The sequence below is a fragment of the Zootoca vivipara genome, chromosome 3, assembly GCF_963506605.1.
Source record: "Zootoca vivipara chromosome 3, rZooViv1.1, whole genome shotgun sequence".
Lineage (NCBI taxonomy): Eukaryota > Metazoa > Chordata > Lepidosauria > Squamata > Lacertidae > Zootoca > Zootoca vivipara.
The window spans coordinates 63,952,007-63,974,707 of NC_083278.1; the positions used below are offsets into that span (position 1 = coordinate 63,952,007).

At 39.6% G+C, this 22,701-nt stretch overlaps 1 protein-coding gene across 1 annotated transcript in view; it reads left to right on the plus strand.

Annotated features, from left to right (window-relative positions):
- The window catches only part of MTHFD1L (methylenetetrahydrofolate dehydrogenase (NADP+ dependent) 1 like), a 112,035-nt gene that overhangs the window by 26,751 nt on the left and 62,583 nt on the right, over positions 1-22,701 (plus strand). The window contains exons 12-20 of the mRNA XM_035108760.2: positions 2,542-2,678; positions 3,244-3,290; positions 3,913-4,020; positions 4,971-5,045; positions 8,101-8,203; positions 9,809-9,885; positions 11,646-11,786; positions 15,097-15,165; positions 19,126-19,237. Coding sequence (XP_034964651.2) covers positions 2,542-2,678; positions 3,244-3,290; positions 3,913-4,020; positions 4,971-5,045; positions 8,101-8,203; positions 9,809-9,885; positions 11,646-11,786; positions 15,097-15,165; positions 19,126-19,237 — 869 coding nt within the window. The remainder of the gene's footprint in view (positions 1-2,541; positions 2,679-3,243; positions 3,291-3,912; positions 4,021-4,970; positions 5,046-8,100; positions 8,204-9,808; positions 9,886-11,645; positions 11,787-15,096; positions 15,166-19,125; positions 19,238-22,701) is intronic.

Genomic DNA, 22,701 nt, shown 5'->3' on the forward strand with positions numbered 1-22,701 from the left:
TAGCTCACAAAAAATAGGCTTTTTCATTGACCCTGCTACTCAGTAAGTCTTTGGGTAGCTCTTGCAGGCAATTTCTCTCTTTGGCCAAAGTATGGAATGAGACTACATGTTCTGCTATGTGGCTACTGATGTAAATAGCCCCATATCTAGCCTCCACTTCTGTCATGTCTCTTAGGACTTACACTTACACCATGGTGCTTTTTTATATACTTACTCATGTGCCAGTAGAAGGAGAGATTTCTGGACATGCTTCCACAGGCAACACGTGCATTTTAACACTACTTCTGTTTGGATCCTTGGTGCTGATAGTTCACAAACTCGATCCACAACACCTCCAAGCCTCCAGGTTCAAAATCCACTGCACAATTGGTTCCTGGGAAACAACATATTTCACGGTACTAGATGGACTGGAAAAGAAAAATGGTCAGTCCTCCTGGCACCAGTGATCATAGTTAAAAGCTTTATGCCTTTGAGAGCTTGTGTTTTGCTGCAGCGTAAGAGAGTATAGGCAGAACACATTATTTCATATCAACTGTGGGGGCAAAATACTCAATTATTTTTTAAAAGATGATAATCTATAAAACAAATATTTCAGACTGTATCTTTCATCAGAAGTGATCGTAGCATACAGAGGACAGCTGGTCCTTTTGCATAGTTTCTAATGCTGAAGGAAAGATGTTTCTAATTAGAGGTGGATTTCTAGCTAGAGTCTTCAGGAGGTCATGCTATAGGAGTTACCCCTTTTGGCTAGCATATGCATGAATACTTGTATGTCCCTGGGAATGAAAATGTAATCCTTAATGTCACATTCCTTTAATAAACTACTTATTTCACTGCAAGTACTAAAGTATCACAGATTTAAACAGTTAAGTATAGCATATCTTGGCAAGCTTTCCCCTTAGAAACTGAGTGGGAGTGATGTGAATGAAAACGTAATCTTATTTTGTTTTGTTTTTAACTTGAATTTTCTCTGCCTGATGAGAGAGATGCCCCAGATGAATTGTTTGGCTGGTTTTGAAATCTTTCTAGGGTAATTCATAATCATTAATCATACTTTAACTTTAGGTGTGTGTATATAGGGTTTATTTTAAAAAAGACAGAATAGAAATTAACCAAGCATTGATGTATTAGAAGATGGAAAAAAATATACCGGTAGTTTCATATCACCCATATAACTTCATTTTTTATCAGAACTTAGCTGAATTCTCTTTCTCTTTAAAACATTGTGATCTAAGTTTACTTTATTGATTCCAATTACACCATAATTTCTAGGTATATTGGCTCAGAATGTGACACACTTAGTTGTTCATGCCATTATCTTCAAACTGAGCTTGTAGACTTTCTAATTAGAACTCTATCAGAAAAGGATACGATGGTGGTTCTCTTGCCATCAATCTTACTAGAACCATACCTACCTGTATGATTATCTTTCCCTCTCTGTGATAATTGTTTTAAAAGTTGAAATGTTTTAGGAAAACATACATCTGGATAGTTGTATATCTGATGTTCCTTGATAAAATAGAGCTGCTGTTGAGGGCGAACATGATTAGCAAGTATCTATGTACAACTTGAAATAAGGAATGCAGCTGCACAGCTGTAATTGTGACAGTGGGATATAGCTACGGGGGAGAAATATCCTTTACACTTTATTGTTCGGAGCAGGGTAGGCCAAATAGTGTTCTTATTCCTTTCTCCTATCCAGCATATGAATATACTTCCCCTCTGTTTAAATACTCCCAAGGGCTCATGTAGATTTAGGCTTTTGCAAGCATTATTATTTGCACTTTACTAACACGTCTTTATTTATTATTATAACATATCATTCACACTGCTTGCTTTTTGTGGTGGCTTTTATACAAAATGTATTTCCCCTCCCCTCCCCCCTTCTCATTCATGCTTGGAGAGGTTAGGAAATAATGGTTCACTAAATAATGGTACACCCGATAAGCCTATTCATTGTATGTCCCCTTAAATGTTGAAGAATGAGTTCTCAAGAAAGTTGGAGAGGCTTTGGTCTTCCATGTAAATCTATACCGAATTCAGTGTGTGTTCCAGGTATTCAGGACAGTTGCCAAAACAATTTGTTTTCCCCGTTCTTAAGTCAGTTGCTTTAACAGAAGAGGTATTGGCATTTGGGTGTTATCCAATATCATGCAAGCAGATGCAATATAACTTCCCCTTCCACTCCTCCCTGCTGTAGCCCTGTGCGCACACACACACACACCCCAAAATCTGCTTCAATGGGTTTCCCAACTCTTGAGCAGATTTTGGGGGTACATGAGGGCCCTGGGGGAAGGAAAGGAGGGCAAAATGCCATGGCAGGAGAGCAAGTCTGTTCCACAAGCAGACTGATACCATGGGATATCAACCGAAGTTAGTGTAACGGATGTAAATTGCCTACAGTATTTTATAATAACACTGTTTTGTTGAAATTGATTATACTGTTAATGTTTATTTGGCTTGCATTGGTAGCTTTTTCATAGTAAAGCCGATGTTAGCAGGCTTATTGATTTTATACATTTCATCTTCTGCTGTTGTTAGGATTACACCAACCCCACTTGGAGAAGGAAAGAGCACTGTGACAATTGGCCTCGTTCAGGCTCTGACAGCCCACCTTAAAGTAAATTCCTTCGCCTGCCTGAGGCAGCCTTCTCAAGGACCTACATTTGGTGTTAAAGGTACTCATTATTTCATATTACACAGTACTTCATAATATAGCTTCTGGACTGTTTTGGCTAAAGGAAACCGGTGAACTATTCATGTGTTTTAGAGTTGTTCTGTTTCTTTGATTTTAAAGGCATATCCAGAGAGTATGGTGCATAATAATTTTTGTAGACTTTTAAGATATGCAGACAGTTCTATCATGTGGGTGATTATCTGTTTTATAGATACACAGCTGAGACAGTTTCCACACTGGGGTGTCAATGTGTATGTGGGTAGACTTTTCAGTGTGTATGGATTTCCCATCCATACTTGTGGACCATGTTTGGTGGGATGCTCTTTGGAAGGTATCACAATAGTAGTCAAGATAATTTGTTATTTTATAAAGTTAAATTTTTAAAAAAAGTGGTGGCGGCAGCATTGTAAACATGTGGTTTTTGAACTGGTGATGCTTCTTTGTTTTCTGAATCTCATTAGAGACTCAAAATTTTGCATCATTCCATTTCTTCTTTAATGGTTTATTCAAGCCTTCCTTCAGAATAGTTTTACTAATGTAACATAAGCATTTCATTTGCTGCGTAGGTGGAGCGGCAGGGGGCGGGTATGCTCAAGTCATCCCAATGGAAGAGGTAAGCTAAAAATTTCTTCGCACCATTAAAGATGGACTTTAGCTCCTCTCTTTCTGTTGACAAAGAGTAAATACATACAGAGACAAATATTAATTTCTTTGAAATCTCTTTAATCAGTCTATTAACTTTCATCCCTTGTGTAATGCCGTTCATTTTATCATACTTTTTGTCTTGGTTTCAGACACTTTTGCTCAATTGTGTTATGAAATTCATGAGAACATGAGACCACCCACCCAGCCAGCATTCTGTTTCTAATACAAGTTCACACAATCATTTTGAAGTACACAGTATATTCTGTCCTTCAATATTCACATCATAAATAAAAAAGCATGAATGTATGGATCAAATTGCAGGTTGCTGCATCCTAGCAAAAACTTATTTTCCAGCTCGTCTTAATTCATCTGTACTTTGGTTGTGTTGGCTATAAACTATCCTCCACTGAACTGAGACCCTCTCTTGCCTATTAAATCTCTTCAGCCACAATGATGATGATTTAATCATATTTCCACAACCATTTGAAAGTTGTTCAACTGAGCTGTTAATCCCACAAGTGAAAGGGCTTGGGTGGGTTTCACCAATCGGCTCAAAATGAATGTTTTTCTCATTTTTAATTCATCCATAGTTCAATCTTCATTTAACTGGAGATATTCATGCCATTACTGCAGCAAATAATTTGATGGCTGCTGCTATAGATGCAAGGATTCTGCATGAAAATACTCAGTCTGATAAGGTAAAGCCAACCATTTTATAATTTCCATCACTAATGTTATCTGATTGTTACTGTGAATCCTATATATTTCCTAAAACACAGCAGTTAAAAGCATTTTAAATAATTCATTATTGACCATTTAATAATTTGTGTATATGTTTTGGTGTAATCCAATGGATTTAGAGACCTTTTCCACTGAAGGTTCAGAGCCAGCATTTTTATCACAGTTTGGAGCAGAGGTAATTAACATGCTGTGCTCCACATGTTGCTGGACTCCAACTCCTATCAGCCCTAGCCAGCACAGCCAATGGTTAGGAATGATGGGAAATGTAGACATGCAACATCAGGAGGGCAACACGCTAGACGGACCAAGAAACAGCATTTCGGATTCTCAGTGCTGGGCTTTTGAGGTTGCCAGAGAAGAGATTTAAGCTGCATTCCAAGAGTGTTCCCAAGTATACCCCTTTATTTTCTCCTTTATGATGGAAAGGTTGCAATTCACTTCTTAAAGGAAAATGCTGTTTTTGAGGGCGTAGCAGTAATTAAGGGAACTCTTGTCTCCCGTCCCGGAAACTGAGTGTTTAGTCCATACTGATAAGGATCCTAAGGAGCAGTGCCATCTGATAATTGCAGAACTTAGTTGACTTATGGGAGCCCTAAAGTCCTTCCCTAAGAGTAATCCCAAAAGAAGTGTGGCATGGGCTCTGTGTGGTGGAAGTACTCACAGTATGCAAACCCTCTTTTCTGAGCAGATGAAAGACATTTTGCTGGTTATGATAGTTGTTAATTTTGTATCAGTTGCCCTTTAAATGGTAAGAAGAATGTCTCAGAAGCTGTAATGGGTGGAGACAAATTTGGAATAGAATTGGAAAATGCATGCTCAGTTATTAGCAGAATCAGGACTGCACTTTATGATCCTTGATGGGGGACTGGCACCTTGCCTTCTGATTTTCATTATATGTTCTTTGCAGGCCTTATATAATAGATTGGTTCCATTAGTTCATGGAGAGAGGAAATTTTCAGCCATTCAGCTTGCACGCCTGAAAGTAAGTAGGCTTTTAAACTTTCAGTAATATTTTATGGATTCTTTTAGGAGACCTTGGGTCTCTTAAAAATAATAATGAATTTAAACTGATTTGGCTTATAATAATTAGAGTTTCTATTTTTTAACTAATAAGGCCAAAATAATACCCCCAAACAAATATAAGTTCAAATGAATCAGTCATTTGTCCCCGTCTCATTGTGATTTATGTTTATGTAGTCAGATAGAATTGTGTTGTCTCTGCAAGAAGGCATTATTTGATGTATTTCAACTTCATCACATATTCAGTAAGTGAGATTGTCACAGTCTATAGAAAGTGTCTCAGCTTTTAAGTTGCAACCCGGATGTAAGGGGGAGAGATTACAGAGAACCTCCCCATCTCATCAGGAGCAGTTCGTCCCCACCAGCCATGAAAGCGCGGGGTCTGAAGGGGCCAGTCAGGAAGCGGAGAGAGAGTGCCAGGTCTCAGGTAGCAATGGGAGAGCCCCTGCTCCACAGGCGGGAAGAGAGAGAGGCGGGGGCAGGGAAAAGACAGAGCGTAGACCCTTTCCCCCGGCACTGGAATCAAGAAGGAGGAGAAAGGGGAGGAGATTCACTGTCCCGAGGCTGTTATGTTGGTCAAAGTCGCGAAAAGGGGAGAGTCGTTACTCAAGAGTAGCCGTAACAACCCCTGACACCAGTGTACCTTTATCTGGGGGTAAGGCCTCTTGAACCCAGTGGGGCTTTTTCTGAGTAAACACACATAGGAGTGCACTGTTCGAGCGTGTTGAAAATTTATCCAATCAGACAAACTAGTCAACTCCTACTAGGCAGCATCTAAGTCATAGGTTGGCAACGTCCGGCCCATGGGCCGGATGCGGCCCATGGAGGTCGTTTATCTGGCCCATGAGCCGCCCAGTCACCGAGCCACCCGCTCAGCAAGTCCCCCATGCACTGCGCTAAACCAGTGCAGCACAGCACGGGGACTCACCGAGTGGTGCCGGAAATTGCTTCAGTGCATGTCCAGCACATGTCCGGCCCACGGATGATCATCCGTCGGAATGATCTTGCCCACGGCTGGAAAACGTTGCCAATGCCTGATCTAAGTGACGTTGATGGTTGTTTGGAAACTACCTTATACCTTACATCAACCCCAATGAACTATTTCTGTGCTTTCGAGTTTTTTACGGGTCTAGAGAAACCTGCAAATAACACTTTTTAACTTTCAGTTTCTGAAAATATATGTAACAATCTCCATATAACCCCCACCCCTCAGGAAACATTCCCATGCATGTACAAAGTCAAACATTAAGCAGATTTTATGATACTTTAGAGTTTATTATAGCAGCTAGGAGTCTTAAAAGTTTGTCCCAGTGTGAGGCATGGGTAGCTGGTTGTAGGGGGATAACATTCACCTTTCCAGTGTGCTGATTAAACATGTGCCATACAGTTTCAAAATATTATTTGGACTTTGCACTCATTAGTGCTCTTCTGGTTGATGCTTTCCTGCTTTTTCCACAAGAGCTATGTTCTATAGCAGGCATTCCCAAACTGCGGCCCTCCAGATGTTTTGGCCTACAACTCCCATGATCCCTAACTAACAGGACCAGTGGTCGGGGAAGATGGGAATTGTAGTTCAAAACATCTGGAGGGGCAAAGTTTGGGGATGCCTGTTCTATAGTCTATCCCACCATGTCTCTAAAGTTAAGTTAGTAGCTGTTTTCCAATATTGTGTTAATATATTTCTAGTTGCAGACATAAAAAGATTAGTAGGTCCTTAAACAGTAAATTCTTATAGCCACCTATAAACAGATTAGGTTGATCACCTGTTCCATAATAAATACCATTTTCCAAAGTAAATGTCCAGGTTTGCATTCCCATCACATATGGAAATATGAACCTAAATGTTGGCATCCTCTCCAACAAAAAGGACTTGAATGAGAGCTTAAACTGTGGCATTTTACAGGTGTGTGGTGGCATCTGTGAATTGTTTTTAAACTATTTTCTCTCATTTTAGGTGACACTGACTTAAAAGATTTTTCCCTCCAAAGTTTTTGCCAGTCTGCATTATCAATTTCACTGAGTAAATCTGTTTTCCATATAGATTTTAAGGAGATTACATCCCCTGTCATCACATCACAGATAATCTTGTAGATATTTCAGAGTAATTTTCTGAATGTGTAGATAGAAATTAAAATTAGTCGTTCAATAGGTTTTAAGGCTCTGGTGGCTTGAAACAGAACTGTTGGGTCAGCAGAGAAATCTATAATTTGGTGCATGGACCACTAATTTGTTTCAAGGTTACCTAATTGTGCTTTTATTTTTACTCCAGTAAGAGGTTTTATTCCCCTACAGAGGTCTCTTATTGTGTGTAGACCTTTTTGTTTCCAGCTTTTGAATTGCAATTCTCTAGTTCTTACAGAATAAAGGGTAGAAATAGTAAGGCTAATTGGAGATGTTGCTGGGGCCAATTTTTTGGACTGTAAGGTCTGCTAAAGCAAAGGAATTGAATATATATTTTTAGGATAATGAGTTTTAAAGGGTAATGCCTCGGCTCTTTTTTTATTAAAAGAGTCCAGCTCCAATAATAACCTTGAGCCCTCAGATGAGCTTTTCATTATGAAGGAAAAAATTGTATACAAGTAGCATTGTGATACTGTAAAAGGTGTGTGAATTCAACTGGAGAGAAATATTCCCTTCAAGCAAACAAGGTCCTGATCGATCAGTATTGGACAGAGAGTAAAATCACCTTCAGTTGCATGTGGCTACTTCTGGTCAGTAGGTCTTAGGGCAGTATGCCTTATGGACAGTTTCACTGTTTAATCTCACAAAGCTCCTTCACCATGGACTTCCACTAAAAAATATAACTGGATGTAAGCTGGCCTTTGCAATGATGAGCTGAAAGCCAATCTCCATTAAGCTTTGCATTTGTGAGATGGTCATGCGAACTCTTCAGCACACACCATTGTGGTTTGAATTGGCCACAGCATGTACTGTGGTGGGTTTTAGAACTGAGTAGGTGCTTTTTTAAGGAGCAATCTTCTTCATGTATCATTTTTCTTTTTGGTTTTTTTTTCTAGAGGCTGGGAATAACAAAAATGGATCCTGACTCATTAACAGCTGATGAGATTAGCAGATTTGCAAGACTAGACATAGACACATCCACGATAACATGGCAAAGAGGTAGGTGTCAGAATATAAGAGGAGCCTGCTGGATCAAATCAAAAGTCCTATCTAGTGCATATTGTACCATGGTGGGCCAGATGCTTGTGGAAAGATAAACTGAACTAAGTTTTCTTGATAATAGCAGGCACAACTATTACAGGCTATTATTTATGCCCTTGTTATTGGCTTGGACTGTTCCCAGAAAAACAACAGATTTCTAAATAAACATGGTCATGATTTTTCTGTATGTTCTTTTTATTTCTAATGTGGAGAATGGAAGAAATATCCCTTGTAGCAAGCTAGAAAATGCCATTTCCCCCCTTTCTTTTAATATCCTGAAATCCCAAAATGTTTTTAAAGCTGTGATTCTAGGAATCCAGACTGTTTGTGCTTTCTGCAAAAGTCCAAAATAAAGGCTGGGAATTTGCCTTCTCCTTGCAGAAAACTTGGCAGAATAATCTCCTGCAAGAGGCAAAAAGAGCCTAGCCCAAAGGAAGACAAACCATACCCTTTCCTTCCCTGCCATAGGACTTGGTTAAAGGAAGGTGTTGGAATTAGACACCAATGGCTTGCTAGTCTGTAGACACTTTCAGACTCCCCCTTGTTGGCTACAACCCAGTGCTGTACCTACTGACTATGTCTCCTGGCACCATACATTCAGCAGGGTAGTGATTCAAAACAATGGAGTTTTAAACAAAATGATTTAGTGATAGTCTGGTTGCAGATAACCTATTTAAACTTTGTCTGTAGGAAGTACCATGCTTTTTTGACCCTTGCCATTGGACATGGATGTTGTCGACTGTATTGTTTTTTAAAAGAGTGCCTTCCCTTAAATTTTAGCATTTTAAGTAGCAGTAGAAAACCAGCTGCATCTTTTCAACAAGATAAGAATATGCATTTCTTGTAAGCCCCTAACGTTTTCCTTTTCATGTTTCTGTTCATACTGTAGTAAGTATGTAGTTGTTTAAATTCTTCAGATTATATACACATTCCCAACATCCCTCATGTCTGTTTTCAAAGCATAATCTAGATTATTCAGATGGTATTTGTCTAATAAACAATATATAGTAAGCGTAATCAGAAGTTGTTTAAATCTTCTGAGATTTTTAAAGCTTTTATATCATGCTCTGAACTGAACATTAATACTCAAAAGTATATTGAACATACTGATAGGGTGTAGAAAATATTACAGAAGCTCTTGTTTCACATCCTAATTTTCAGTTTTTACAAAGCATCTTTCTGGAAGAATCTTCTGGTCTTATATCCATTTTAGAGTGTTGACAACTTGAAGTCAAAGAGGAGTTTCCTAACAAAAGCCAGAATCGTATTTAGCCAATCAGAAGGCGGAGCAATCTCTGTAGCAGAATATGTTGTGATAAGGTGACATCACCATTGCTCTACCCCTACCTGAGAGTTTGCAACAAACCTGAACCCTCACAAGGCTTTCACAATATTCTGCCATGCTGCAGAGCTTCCAGTCTTATAAAGAAGTGTTAGATTTGTTACACAGGAGAAGATGCACACATTTAAAAATAAATGCCTTTATGTATCACATTAACAGGATTAGATGTAGAAATAGTTCCTTCTCTCTTTTTTTGCTAAATGTTTCTTTTTTCCTTTCAGTGGTAGATACAAATGATCGATTTCTTAGAAAAATAACAATTGGACAAGCAAGCACAGAAAAGGGATTTTCCCGTCAGGTAGGTAAAGTTCTGTCTGTGTTTGGAGAAGATATTTCTTTTGATCATTGAAAATGTTTCCTTCCTAATATATTTTCAATAAATTGTTGAAGAACTGGTTGCTTAATGCTTTTAGATATGAATTAATTTGCAGCAAATCTTGTCTTAGTGTATGGTAGTGATTCTAAAGCAGTAGTTTTCATATAGTTATCAAGTAGTATGGTAATCAACATTGCATTGATGTAGCGGGAAAATACATCAATAAATAAATATGTCTGTTTACTCGCATGTAAGTCCCCCTGCATCCAAAGGGGATACACTCTAGTAAATTTTCACCAAAACGTAGTATAAAAGTAATCTCATTAAAAAACAGATCAGTGGAATATCAATATCTGAGAAAGTGTCCAAAAGAGAACTCATAATTGTAACTCTGCTGATAAGCCAGTTCGTTGTTGTTGTTTTTCATGCACACCGTCTTTGTTATGACATTACTAAACAGTGAGCATTGCATTTGGCAAGCCTACTTCTAAACAGTAGCCATATTTAATATGTTAGATCTAAGTGAAAGTTTACCAGGTGGAAAATATTATACCACTTCACGTATTATGTGGAAGACAGAGGGCAGTTATTCTGGGTGAAGTGTCACAAAACCAGCTCAAGCTTTTTTTAGATACACTTCCCTAGAGATTTGACTGGCTATGAAGGGAGATGACAATGCTGGGCTTAACCACATGGGCTGAGCCTGAAGAGAACAGCCTTCTCACAGTCTTACAGGCACCATGCCATTTGTCAATCTTTTTAAGAACTTGTCCAGATAAAGGCTGCTTTTGGATAATCAAATTCCAGTTTAATGAACGGAGATATGAACAAATCTTGTGAATGTGGATGCAGCTGCTTTGCTCCTCCCTTTGCATGAGCCGGTGGACAAACCAGGAACTCTTCAATTAACTATAACTTTCCGGAACAAAAAAAATATATTCTTTCCAGTAGCACCTTAGAGACCAACTAAGTTTGTCATAGGTATGAGCTTTTGTGTGCATGCACACTTCTTCAGACACCACTTCTTTGTGCATGCACATGAAAGCTCATACCAATGACAAACTTAGTTGGTCTCTAAGGTGCTACTGGAAGGATTTTATTTTTTGTTTTTTGTTCCGACTACGTCAGACCAACACGGCTACCTACCTGTAACTAGTACTATAACTTTCCAGTTCACCTGAGCCAAATCAATAATATTAATGGCCTTATTTATTTATTTATAAAAGTATTTATATACCACTAGATCACAAAGCCTATCGGGAAGTGGTTTACAGCATTAACAAGATTTAAAAAACCCCGTACGATAAAAGCATAAAAAGTTTAATACAATTTAAAAGCAAAAAGGATAAAAATGAAAATCAATAAGCCGGTATTAAGTCTTAAGACCCTGTCTTGTTCCGAAGCTGTTCACCTTAGTTTTCAAGTTCAGATGAAACTAGTTTGCTGGCACATTCAAAGTGAGAAGTGAATGAAGCGGCTATGTGCCCAAGCCACAGCGCTCATCTGTATACAGTCAGTATGATAATCCAAACTCGGATGGCAACTATCCATGTTCTTTTATCCAGCACTGTGTTGATCCTTATCAGCTTTGCCCACTGGTAGTATACCTTCTTCTTTTATTGCTTTCATTTGTAGCCCACCTTTCCATGGTAGAACTCCAGGTGGCGTTCATCAGATTCCCAGCTATGGATTAGAACTCCAGGTGTCTCTTGTCTCATATACTTGTACTTTTCTTTTTACAGACTCAGTTTGATATAGCTGTTGCAAGTGAAATCATGGCAATCCTAGCGCTGGCCAGTGGTCTGTCAGATATGAAAGAAAGAATGGGGAAAATTGTAGTTGCTAACGACAAAAAAGGGCAACCAGTGACAGCAGAGGATTTGGTATGGATCACCTCAGGATTCTTATTATTACTTTTGCTTATTAAGACACAATGCAGCTCTTTTTAAAAAATCCACATTCAGATACATTGTGTATCTGGGGTGCACCTTATTGCCAGAAGAGTCAAATTTGGTTAAAACTGTGGTTTATTTTCTGTTTCTAACAACTCATCCTACCTATATCAGTGGTTTTCAAAAGGTGGGCAGCAACAGACTGTCAGAGGGGCAAAAGTTTTCAGGAACAGAGAGACTGTTCACCTTCTTCACCTTTGCCAGCAAAATATGGTAGGATTAATTCACTTTAGCAAAGGATTTTTATTAATTCACATAGAACTAGGGCAGGTTGATAGCTTGTCCCACTTGTACCATCACACCAGCCTGGTTCAGGAAGAGGTACTGCTTTGTTCTAATCATATGTCCAGGGCAGACTCGAGCAGGTCGGGCGCCCGGGCACTGAGGCGCGGAGATCGCTCCGAAGCCCTCGCCGCGCAGCACCCCGCCTGCCGGCCCGGTGCCTTGCCACCCCACGCCACCGGGACTATACCTAGAGCCGGCCCTGCATATGTCCCTGTGTATGGTTTTGCAAGGGTTTAGAGATGTCTTGTTTGGTTCCCCTTTATAATGCTATGTTGGATCAATACTTTAAACTGAGGGAGGGACCTTTTTTCTGCCCCAGAGCCACATTCCCTTCTGGAGGTCACATTCCAGTGGTGGGTGAGTCCAGAAGCACAAGTGGACAGAGCAGTTAATTTTTCACAGTAAGGTAGTTTATGTATATGGTCACACACCACGCTCTGTTCTCCATCGAAGCACGTAAGAGGCATTGCCAGAGTTCCAGCCAAGCAATGCAAGACTAGTGAAGGGTGTCGCCTGGAGGGGACGGTCCAAGGGGCCAGACGGAGATACTTGGAGGGTGAGCATTTGGCCACCCCTGCTGTTAATCACAGGCCTTTGCACAGATAATCGAGTTATATGCATATGACTGCCAGCATTTCTATATCCTCTCTCCTTGAGAAATGGGCTAAGAGGATAGAACAAGTTTAGAAAGTGATGCTTCATGATGCTGTTTCTACTGCTGTTTGTTTTGATTTTTAAAATTTTATCTGTAACCTGCCTTAAGTATGATTTTATCGTAGAAAGGCAGGATATAAATGTCCAAATAAATAAATAGTTTGAAAAACATGACTTACATGCATACATTCCTGAGCCTTCAAAAGCAGGACTGGAGTTTGCAAATTAAACGTTGGGAATGCAGCTGCAAATAATTTTTTTGTAGAATAGAACAGTGTCCTGAATTTTAGGTCTCAGAAATATTTTTATGTCACTCTGAGTGCATGCTTCCATTAACACTCATCATGTGTTCAAAACGAACCCATTTTTAAAGTTGCTTAACTTTCCCTATATTGAAATGATGTTTTTACAAGTAGCCTTCAATTCATTATTTAATGTTCAACCTAAACCTCTAATTCCTCCTCTCTTTCATTTGTTTCATATGTGAATAATGTTTAATATACCATGCAAATATGCAATTGCTCTTAATTTCAGGGTGCTATACCTAATTTTCAGTGTACTGTAATAAAATCCAAAATACACACTAGGAGATGAAAACCAGATGCTGCAAGGGCTGGAGGTGGGAGGAGGCAGAAAAGAAAAGATAAATTGAATATTTCATAAACTCAGAGGCTCCTTTCACAAGTGTAATGGATTTTTAAAAGCCATCCTCTGTAATTGAACTACAGAATTTGTTGCCAAAATATGGTGCTCATTGAGCAGGGTTCTGAAGACTAGATTGCAATTTGGCTGTGGTATTATAGCAAGATGTTTGATAGACAGATGCCATATCTCCATGGCAAATTAAACTGGCATGCCCAAGATTAGTATTTCAGCAGCCATGAGGAATATTAAATAAATATGTAGCTATTTGTTTAGTAAGGAAGCTTCTCAAATTACTGCATGAGGACTCTTTTTTACGTTGAATATACTCATTTTGCAAATAGCATACAGATAAGGATATTGTCTTGGAACCTAGGCTCCAGTTGTGTTTGTGGTACCTTTATGTAAGGCACATCTTAATTCTTTATGGAGTTCTTTCTTTCCTTTTAAAACAACCAGTTCCTAGTAGGTTTTATTTCAAACTCGATCAAGCAAAATATCCAATGAGAGAATATCTGGATTATCATACCATGAATGTGCATTGAGACAGTTATCAAACAGAATTCAATGTTTAATCTGGGCAGGGGGAAGTTTCTGAACTTCTGTTCCTCAGTGAAAACAATGTGTTATTAGAGACCCTGTGTCAACCCCTAAAGAGCAGGAAAATGGGTTAGGAATGCCCATGAGGAAGAAGCTTGGATGTTGACTGCCGTCTTTTTTTATCAATAGCAAATTGTCCAGTGCCACCTAATGCAGAACTTTCCTTCCTGGCTGCAACTGTTTGAACACCTACAGAAAAGGGCATCTGCCCTGTGGTCTTATGTCAGACTCAATCTCCCTGTTTCCTACAACCAGATGCCTCTTGGAAACCCACAAGCAGAAGATGATGGCAATAGCCTTCTGTTGTTTCCCAGCAGCTAGTATTCAGAAGCATACTGAAGACCATACTCTGAACCTGCAGATTGCATTAAACTATGATGACCAGTAGATAAGTGGCAAGTGGTGTGGCTATGCTGCTCACCTGACCTACCTCTGGCATTACTGCTTACTGGGATGGATTGTCGGAGGGAGGGAGTGGCAAGGTTGGTGCAGTGCAAACACGCCTGATGGATACAATTCAGTGCTCCTTCCAGTGCATGCACTACACTGACCATGCCGCTGCCTTCTCCTTCCCCATCTCCATCCCAACATACATATGCAGCAGTTAGTCAACCAAATGGTGGTTCAGGTGAGTGGCACAGCCCCACCACACTTCTCCTAGTGAAAGCTATCGATAGACTTTTCTTCTGTAAATATGTCCTCTAAGCAAACAACCACCACCATATTTTGTACAATGATCTTGGGGAAGTAGGTGAGGCTGAAAGCAATAACAAGTCATGGCAGTCTAAGAAAGGCAAGCTACAATGTGTGGGTCTGAGCCTTAAAATATTTCCATGTTCAATGTCTTACTTTTAAAATTGTGTTGTATTGAATTGTATAACTCAGAAGCTTTGTTACCTCCCACTCAGAGTTTATAGTGATGGAGGTGGCATTTCCAGAACTTTTAGCATCACCCTACATAATGTTTTTTACAGCTGTGTGTTGGCTAAACACTTTGATTTTTAAACCACTTTACTTGAACTTCTAATCTGCAAGTTATAAGCAGTTTCTTCTTTTTTAGGGAGTAACTGGTGCTTTGGCAGTTTTGATGAAGGATGCAATTAAACCAACACTGATGCAGACATTAGAGGTCAGTCAAATCATCTGTAACCCTAACCTTTCTCTTCTCTTTTTTTTAAAGGACTATATCTAAGTTGCCAAAGTGTTTTTCTTTTTTAAAATTGAAATTAAGCATTTGCTTGTTTGTACTGCATGACTCCTCCTTTTCATATTTAATTTGCATGGGCATTTTACAAGGCATGTTGTTAAAAGAGGGTTCCCCACTCCCAAGTCCAAGAACATTTCAATTTCTGTTAGCATTACCTGTGCTAGAAATGCAGATTTGGATTGCCCCAAGGGGAGTTCTGCCATTTCCACCCACCTCCCTTTCAGCACCCCTTGCCATACTCCAAATCGTTTCTGAGATGCTCTCAGGAGCAGCCTGGGAAGATAGGGGGTGGAGGGGAGAGGTAGGAAAGCTCCATTCTGTGATCAGTACTCCACTTACTGTTCTTAGGATCCACAGGATTGTTAAGAATTGAGGCTGGAATCTATACAAGCTTAAATCCCAGCCCACTCCATGGGAGTTTAGCATACATAAATGCCACAGAGATCACAGCCTCAGCTTTTATAGGAACAGAAATGAAGTGTCACCTGTCATAAATAAACAGTAAATAAATGGGATGTCTATTTAAAGAAAACATGGTATCTGTGAAGACGTACCCTTTTACCATATCCAAATATATATTCATAAAAAGATATTGGTGCAACTTCAGAAACAGAGGCATAGGGGCTCCTTACTTCTAAGCATGGCAGTTTTACTTGGAAGCCCCTTGGCTTGCAAAACAACAAGGAAAAAACAGTAGCATCTGTTGATTTGGATTCAGAGAAACTGTGAGTGCTGCTCTGTTCACAGAAGGAGAAGGATGGCAAATTGGGGTCGATTCCCTGCTTCCCCTTACAACCTTTGAGAATCCAGGAGGAGTGCCAGATTGGCCCCACCAATGCATTTACGCTGCATTGACCACCCTGCTACCTTAGCCTTCCTGATAAGCAACAGCGACCTGCCTACTGGTCACTGTAAACTGCTTTGAGGTTTTTCCTACAACCAAAAAATTTATGGAATAAATAAATAAATATGAAATAAATAAATAAATACTGGAAAGCTAGCATAGTGGCTCATATCCAACCAGTGAGCCACTTCTGGCTCTGGAAGACCCTGCAGGAGATGGTCTTTGAAGGTGCAGATAGAAGCCTAGTAGGATTATCAGCACTTCTACAAATAGAAAGCCACCTTCCGTTTGAGAAAGAGCCACTCTGAACCCAAAGCCATTATATTTTCATTTTGGATCTTTAATTAGAGAGGTTTTGTATAACACATGTGCACTTTAAAGCAGAACACATGATTGCTTGGCTGAAAACTTGTTTGAATGATCACATTTCTTGGTTGACATTTACGTGGTGAATTTTTAATATTTTTTTTTACAAGCAGCCTTGTCTGAGCCTAATTTTGGTTTGGTTTTATTAGACATCAGTTCATGTGGTCAAAAAAGGATATGTACATGGATGTTATAACAGTATTTCCATAAAAAACTGGGAATCATGATGAATAATGTTTATCCTAATATGTACACCAAATGACTATTCAGCATGCATTATAAATCACGGATGAAATAGCCGTTAGAAGATATTGCCTAGTAAAGCAGTATAGCATCATTGTGATGTTGTACCTCCCTCTTCAGAAAACCCCAACATAATTTATCTGTCTGAGGCAGCCATATCAAAGTTTAGCTTGTGTTTGACTATGGACGTTTTCGACACTTTGTTTTCTTAACAATATTTATATGTTACTGAATAACAAATAAAAAGTACAACTATGAACAATAAAATATGAAGCAGAATCTGTATAATGGGAGACGGGGAAATCTCAGTGACACACACACAAAAACAAATCACATGAACTTTAATTTTAACACAAAGTTTAAAGAGCCTGGTAAAATAAAAAGGTCTTCACTTGGTCCTGAAAACACTGAAAAGTAGGCAACAGGTGAATGCATTTTTCATCCTAGGTGCCATCATTGAAAAGGCCCTTCCCCAGTATTCACCCACAACATCTTACCTGATGAGAGCATGTGGAGACAGGTCTCTGAGAATGGATAGATAAATGTGGGTGTGTATTATAGCTTTTAAAAAGCTCTAAATGTACCCTTTTCTGTTTCCTATCAGCCCCTCAGGAAGTATTCAAATACTAGTGCTATGCATTTATGGAGCACTGTAAATCTTTCATTGGGTTATACCACTAATCAAATACTGCTTTGCAAGTGAGGACCCAAGCACAGTAATATTCACTATAAGGCTTGCTGTACAAAGCAGTAAAATACAAGAATCTATTAAACATTAAAAGCTTCCCTAAACAGGGCTACCTTCAGATGTCTCCTAAAAGTCTGGTAGTTGTTTATCTCTTTGACATCTGATGGGAGGGCATTCCACAGGGCAGATGCCACTACCGAGAAGGCCCTCTGCCTTGTTCCCTGTAGCTTGGCTTCTCATAGTGAGGGAACCGCCAGAAGGCCCTTGGCGCTGGACCTCAGTGTCCGGGCAGAACGATGGGGGTGGAGACGCTCCTTCAGGCATACTGGACCAACTACTGAAATTTATTTCCCTGGCAGCAAATTATCAGTGGCAGTTTCTATTAGTTTGAAAAGAATAAATGTATATTGTATTTATTCAGTGATACTGATACCGCTGGGGACTATTTTTGCTGTTTCTGCCATTGTTCTCTGGCTTCAGTTTCAAAGTGCACATAGCAGAATAGCTATCAGATCATTGATACAAAATGCCATCTTTTGGATAACTCCCCCCACACCCCGTCTTTATATTACATTCCTTTCCTCACCCCCCTGGCCTCCTCCATTAATGAAAGAAAACTTGTGTTTTCACAGGTGGAATCACCATAGGTTCTCCCTTTCATATGTCTCCTAGAGGAATTTTAGAGCTGTTGAATCAGATAGACATTTATTAGAATCCCATGAATCAAATGCAACTTAAAAAGAGCTACCAGATACACTATTTTTCTTTTAATTACCGTGAATACTGAAGTCTTATATGTGTCTACTCAGACATAAGCCCCACTAAGTTCAATAGGGCTTGCTCCTGGGTAAGTGTGGTAATGTATAGGATTGCAGCCTCAGTGAAACTGGCCTCAGGAGCCTAAGTTAAAGCAGCTGACTTGTGACAATGAATAGTTGGAAACTGCAGTGCCAGATGTGACACTTCCCTGCGAAAAGAAGCAATGGGAAAGAGGGCATTTTTTCCAGAGTTCTTTAGTAGGCAGGAATTGCTTCAGCAGCTGGAGCATTACGAGAAAAGGTTTTTAACTAGTAAAGCAGCCACCTGAATGTGGATACCAACTTAATCCCTAAAAGAACCTGGTTCCCGCCATATTTTTGGCATCAGCCCTGGTTAGCATGGCTGCTGGAGGGGCACTAACAGCTCTTGGGGCCAAACTAGACATGATGTTTTATCATAGAGGTAAATAACAAAAACTACAATAACCAGTGTTGGGCAAGGAGAAAAGATTAGCTGAATTGGGAGTGTGGCATGGGATGGCATAGGGGATTTCACACTTTGCCTCTGCCATAGTCCCAGTTGGAATCAGAGGCTCCCATGCCTGCTATAAAGAATGGCTTTGCCTGAGCAAGTAAAGCAGAACCCTAAATATGAATACCAGCTTAATTACTAAAGCTGCCTTATCTCTCAGTCTACCTCCTGGAACACCTAGCATACACTGCTACTAAACTATCCTGATAGAAGGAGGATGCAGAGCTTTCTGTTGCTGCTGTGGATACAGTCTTATGGTCCTTGAGGTCTCTCAGAAAGGCTCTTTGTTGTCCTACTGCAGCCCACTTTCTCCTGCTTCACTCCAGACGATAAGCCTCACTGCTCCGCAAGAGCGATGTAGACTATAGTACAGTACAATGTAAAAGGTCTTAACTGCTGTTTTATTCTTATGCTCTGATTACAGTTCTACCTTTGCTTTTGATACTTTTAGGGAACCCCAGTTTTTGTGCATGCTGGGCCTTTTGCAAATATTGCTCATGGTAACTCTTCGGTTTTGGCAGACAAAATTGCCCTTAAATTGGTTGGCAAAGAAGGATTTGTAGGTGAGTACAAGCTCATTTTGTTTTGGAATGTTTATGTGGAGCTGGAGTAGTTTCATTTGAAATTAATGACTAAGTGCTGTTTTAACTCAAGTGATGTGTACCATGTTTATGTAGCGTCACTTTAGTATGTGATCTTGATACAGTGGTACCTCGGGTTACAGAGGCTTCAGGTTACAGACGCTTCAGGTTACAGACTCCACTAACCCTGAAGTAGTACCTCGGGTTAAGAACTTTGCTTCAGGATGAGAACAGAAATTATGCAGCAGCAGGAGGCCCCATTAGCTAAAGTGGTACCTTAGGTTAAGAACAGTTTCAGGTTAAGAACGGACCTTCAGAATGAATTAAGTTCTTAACCCGAGGTACCACTGTACTTTCTTGATCAAAAGGCATTGTTGATTTGGAATTCCATGTTTATACTTGGATCCATTTGCCTGGCTAGATTTCCACTGATATCAGAGGCAAGCTAGTTTTCCTGTCTTCTGCTCAGTTTTCACAGTGGGCTAATGTTGGTTTTAAAGGGGTGCTTTCAACTCTTTAATAGTGTTCCAAAGCAATGCAGATTGAAAGAGAACTTTTTCTTGAATTCCATTGCTAAAATTATCCTTAGCATTGAGGATCTCGAAAGTACATTTTTCTTGAAAAGTGTACCTTTTAGAAGTTCAGCAGACTCTAGAAACATAATTGATGATGATCAGAAGCAGTACTGGCTAGGGAAGACAAGCAGGGTGGTGGTGGTGAAGTGCAGTGAGAAGGAGCAAGGACAATGTTAAGCCATTACATCTGCACCAGCCCTGGATAGGACCATGATAAAACTCAAATATATGATGTTGTTGTTGTTGTTTAGTCGTGTCCGACTCTTCATGACCCCATGGACCATAGCATGCCAGGCACTCCTGTCTTGCACCGCCTCCCGCAGTTTGGTCAGACTCATGTTGGTAGCTTCGAGAACACGGTCCAACCATCTCGTCCTCTGTCGTCCCCTTCTCCTAGTGCCCTCCATCTTTCCCAACATCAGGGTCTTTTCCAGGGAGTCTTCTCTTCTCATGAGGTGGCCAAAGTATTGGAGCCTCAGCTTCACGATCTGTCCTTCCAGTGAGCACTCGGGGCTGATTTAGTTAATATTTAATATCCACAAAAGACTTGATAGATGATAGGTAGACAGACAGACACAGACAGACAGACAGACAGACAGACAGACAGACAGACAGACAGACAGACAGACAAATGTTATGTAAACGGACAAGTTAAGCAAATGGTTTATAATTAGGTCTGTTTACAGAATGACATCTTAAACACAGATACAGCTTGAACTCATTGACTCATGCTATCACCTGAAATAAACATAATGATTGTAAGCTGCTACAAGAAAAAGTAACCAATAAGTTGAATTGATGTTAACAACAACAGTGTTCATAAGAACAACAACCTCTACTGAGTGAAGCCATTCGTAATAATCAATACAAATAAGTTTTTTAATTCAACTGACACTAATTAGTCACTCATAAAAATGAACAAAAAGTAATATGATTAACAAAGGCAGAGACCAGTCACACGGAGGAGGGATAGGCCAGTGCAGGGAGCTTGTGAATGGTGCTTGTAGCTCAAGAGGGCCACAATATGCAGAAAGAAGTGGCAAGTCATGGTCTAGCCCAGTTCCCTGAAGGTCTCCATTTCAAGACTTTCTGCATGGTCAGTTCTAATACCTCCCCCTGATTTGAGGCAATTCCCTTCTCCCTCTGCAGCCCTGGATTCAGATAACATATGGTAGGTCCCCCTCCACCCGACCCTCTGGAGAGGCTTTTTAGAGGACACAGGGGACTGTGGGGTAGAAGAAGAAGGTAAAGATATGTTGCATGAGCTGCCTTCTGATTGTGCAGCATTGGATGCAACCTACTTTGTATAACATACACAGTATTCCCACTACACCCTTCCCCCACCCATACAGAAAAATAGGAGTCTTTCTGTGCTTGCACTATCAGATAATTGGAGAAATTTTGGCATGCTTCATGTGTATTGTAAACCTAAGCAGAGGTAAGCTTTAATAAGTTGTCTGAATAATTTACTTGCTTTATTCTGCAGTGGAAATGCTCATCAGAACAAAACTACTTGCAGTAGCTGCTTAGTGATCTGTGCAGAGTGTGCACAGCTGTATTTCAAAAATCCTTGTATATGCTCAAAAGTATTTAAGTTTATATTATATATACTTATCTATGCTCAAAAGTGTATTTATACAAAAGGTTTAGAAATCACTGTGTAAAAATAGTCCAGCATATGTGTTTGAAACAAGAAAGAATGATCTGCATTTTTTTCCATAGATTGTAAAATGCTTTGCAGTATTTCTTTCGTGGGAGTTCTTTCTCCAAAAAAGGAAGTAAATGCTTTGCTTTAAACCCCGTTTGGCACCAAAGCACATGTGATGTCTTAATATTTGCATTGTTCAGAGTTCTTTATAGTTGTTTTTGCTTGACTTCATTGAAAAATCACTGTGTATTGAGTGCTCCAGTGAGTGTTAAATTCAAAAATCCTTGCTAACTTATGTCATAACATTCACTCTCTAGCTTTTGTAGCTCCATTTCTTTTCATAGTTAAGAAAATGCAGTGCTTACTGAAGCAGTAAAAGTTATCCTTTCCTTTTTGGGGGGTCAAATGTTAAATTAATAATGGCCACGATCCAAAACAAAACAAAAGTACACAAAAGCACACACACACACACACACACACACACGATACAGTACAAGTAAAACTACTGTACTATAAAATCACCAGTAAAATTCTGTAAGCTACAGAGCAAATAACAGCAGCAGATCAGAACTATCCACGGTTGGGAGGGGGTAGATTGTAGTTCCACACAGACAGCTAGGGGGCACTATGGAAAATGCCCTGTCCCATATCACCCTCCTAGCATTCCTTTGGGGTGAGACCACAAGAAGGATGTAGTGGACAGTATATTGAAAGCCACTATTAAAGTCAAGAGCTTTTAGACTTGAACTCTTATCTTCTGTTATATAAATACCATTGGTGGTTGTTGTTGTTGTTGTTGTTGTTTGAAATATTCAAAGTTACACTTTTTACTTTTTAATATTTATTTTCATTTGGTTTTTTTAAAAAAAAAAACTTTGATGTATACTGCTCTGCTGATAATTGAAATATCCTGTTAGACGCCTGCTAACAAACATTGCTCTAGCGCCATCTCTGATTATAATTTATAGACTCCAATATAAGCCATTTCAGCAGATTTTCCCCCACTGTGAAATATAGCTAGCACAGGAAAATTCTTTGTCTCCCACAGGCAAAAAAAATACTAGAGGTCAGTCTCTCTCTTTCTGTTTTTAAGAATTCATAAATCAAATCCAGCAACACTGTCAAAAGTGCTGCTTCTCATAGCTCACTCCTATCAATTCACAAAATAAGGGGTTCCAATTAGATATGCATGGCAGAAAGAGTAGTAGCTGTTTCCCACACAC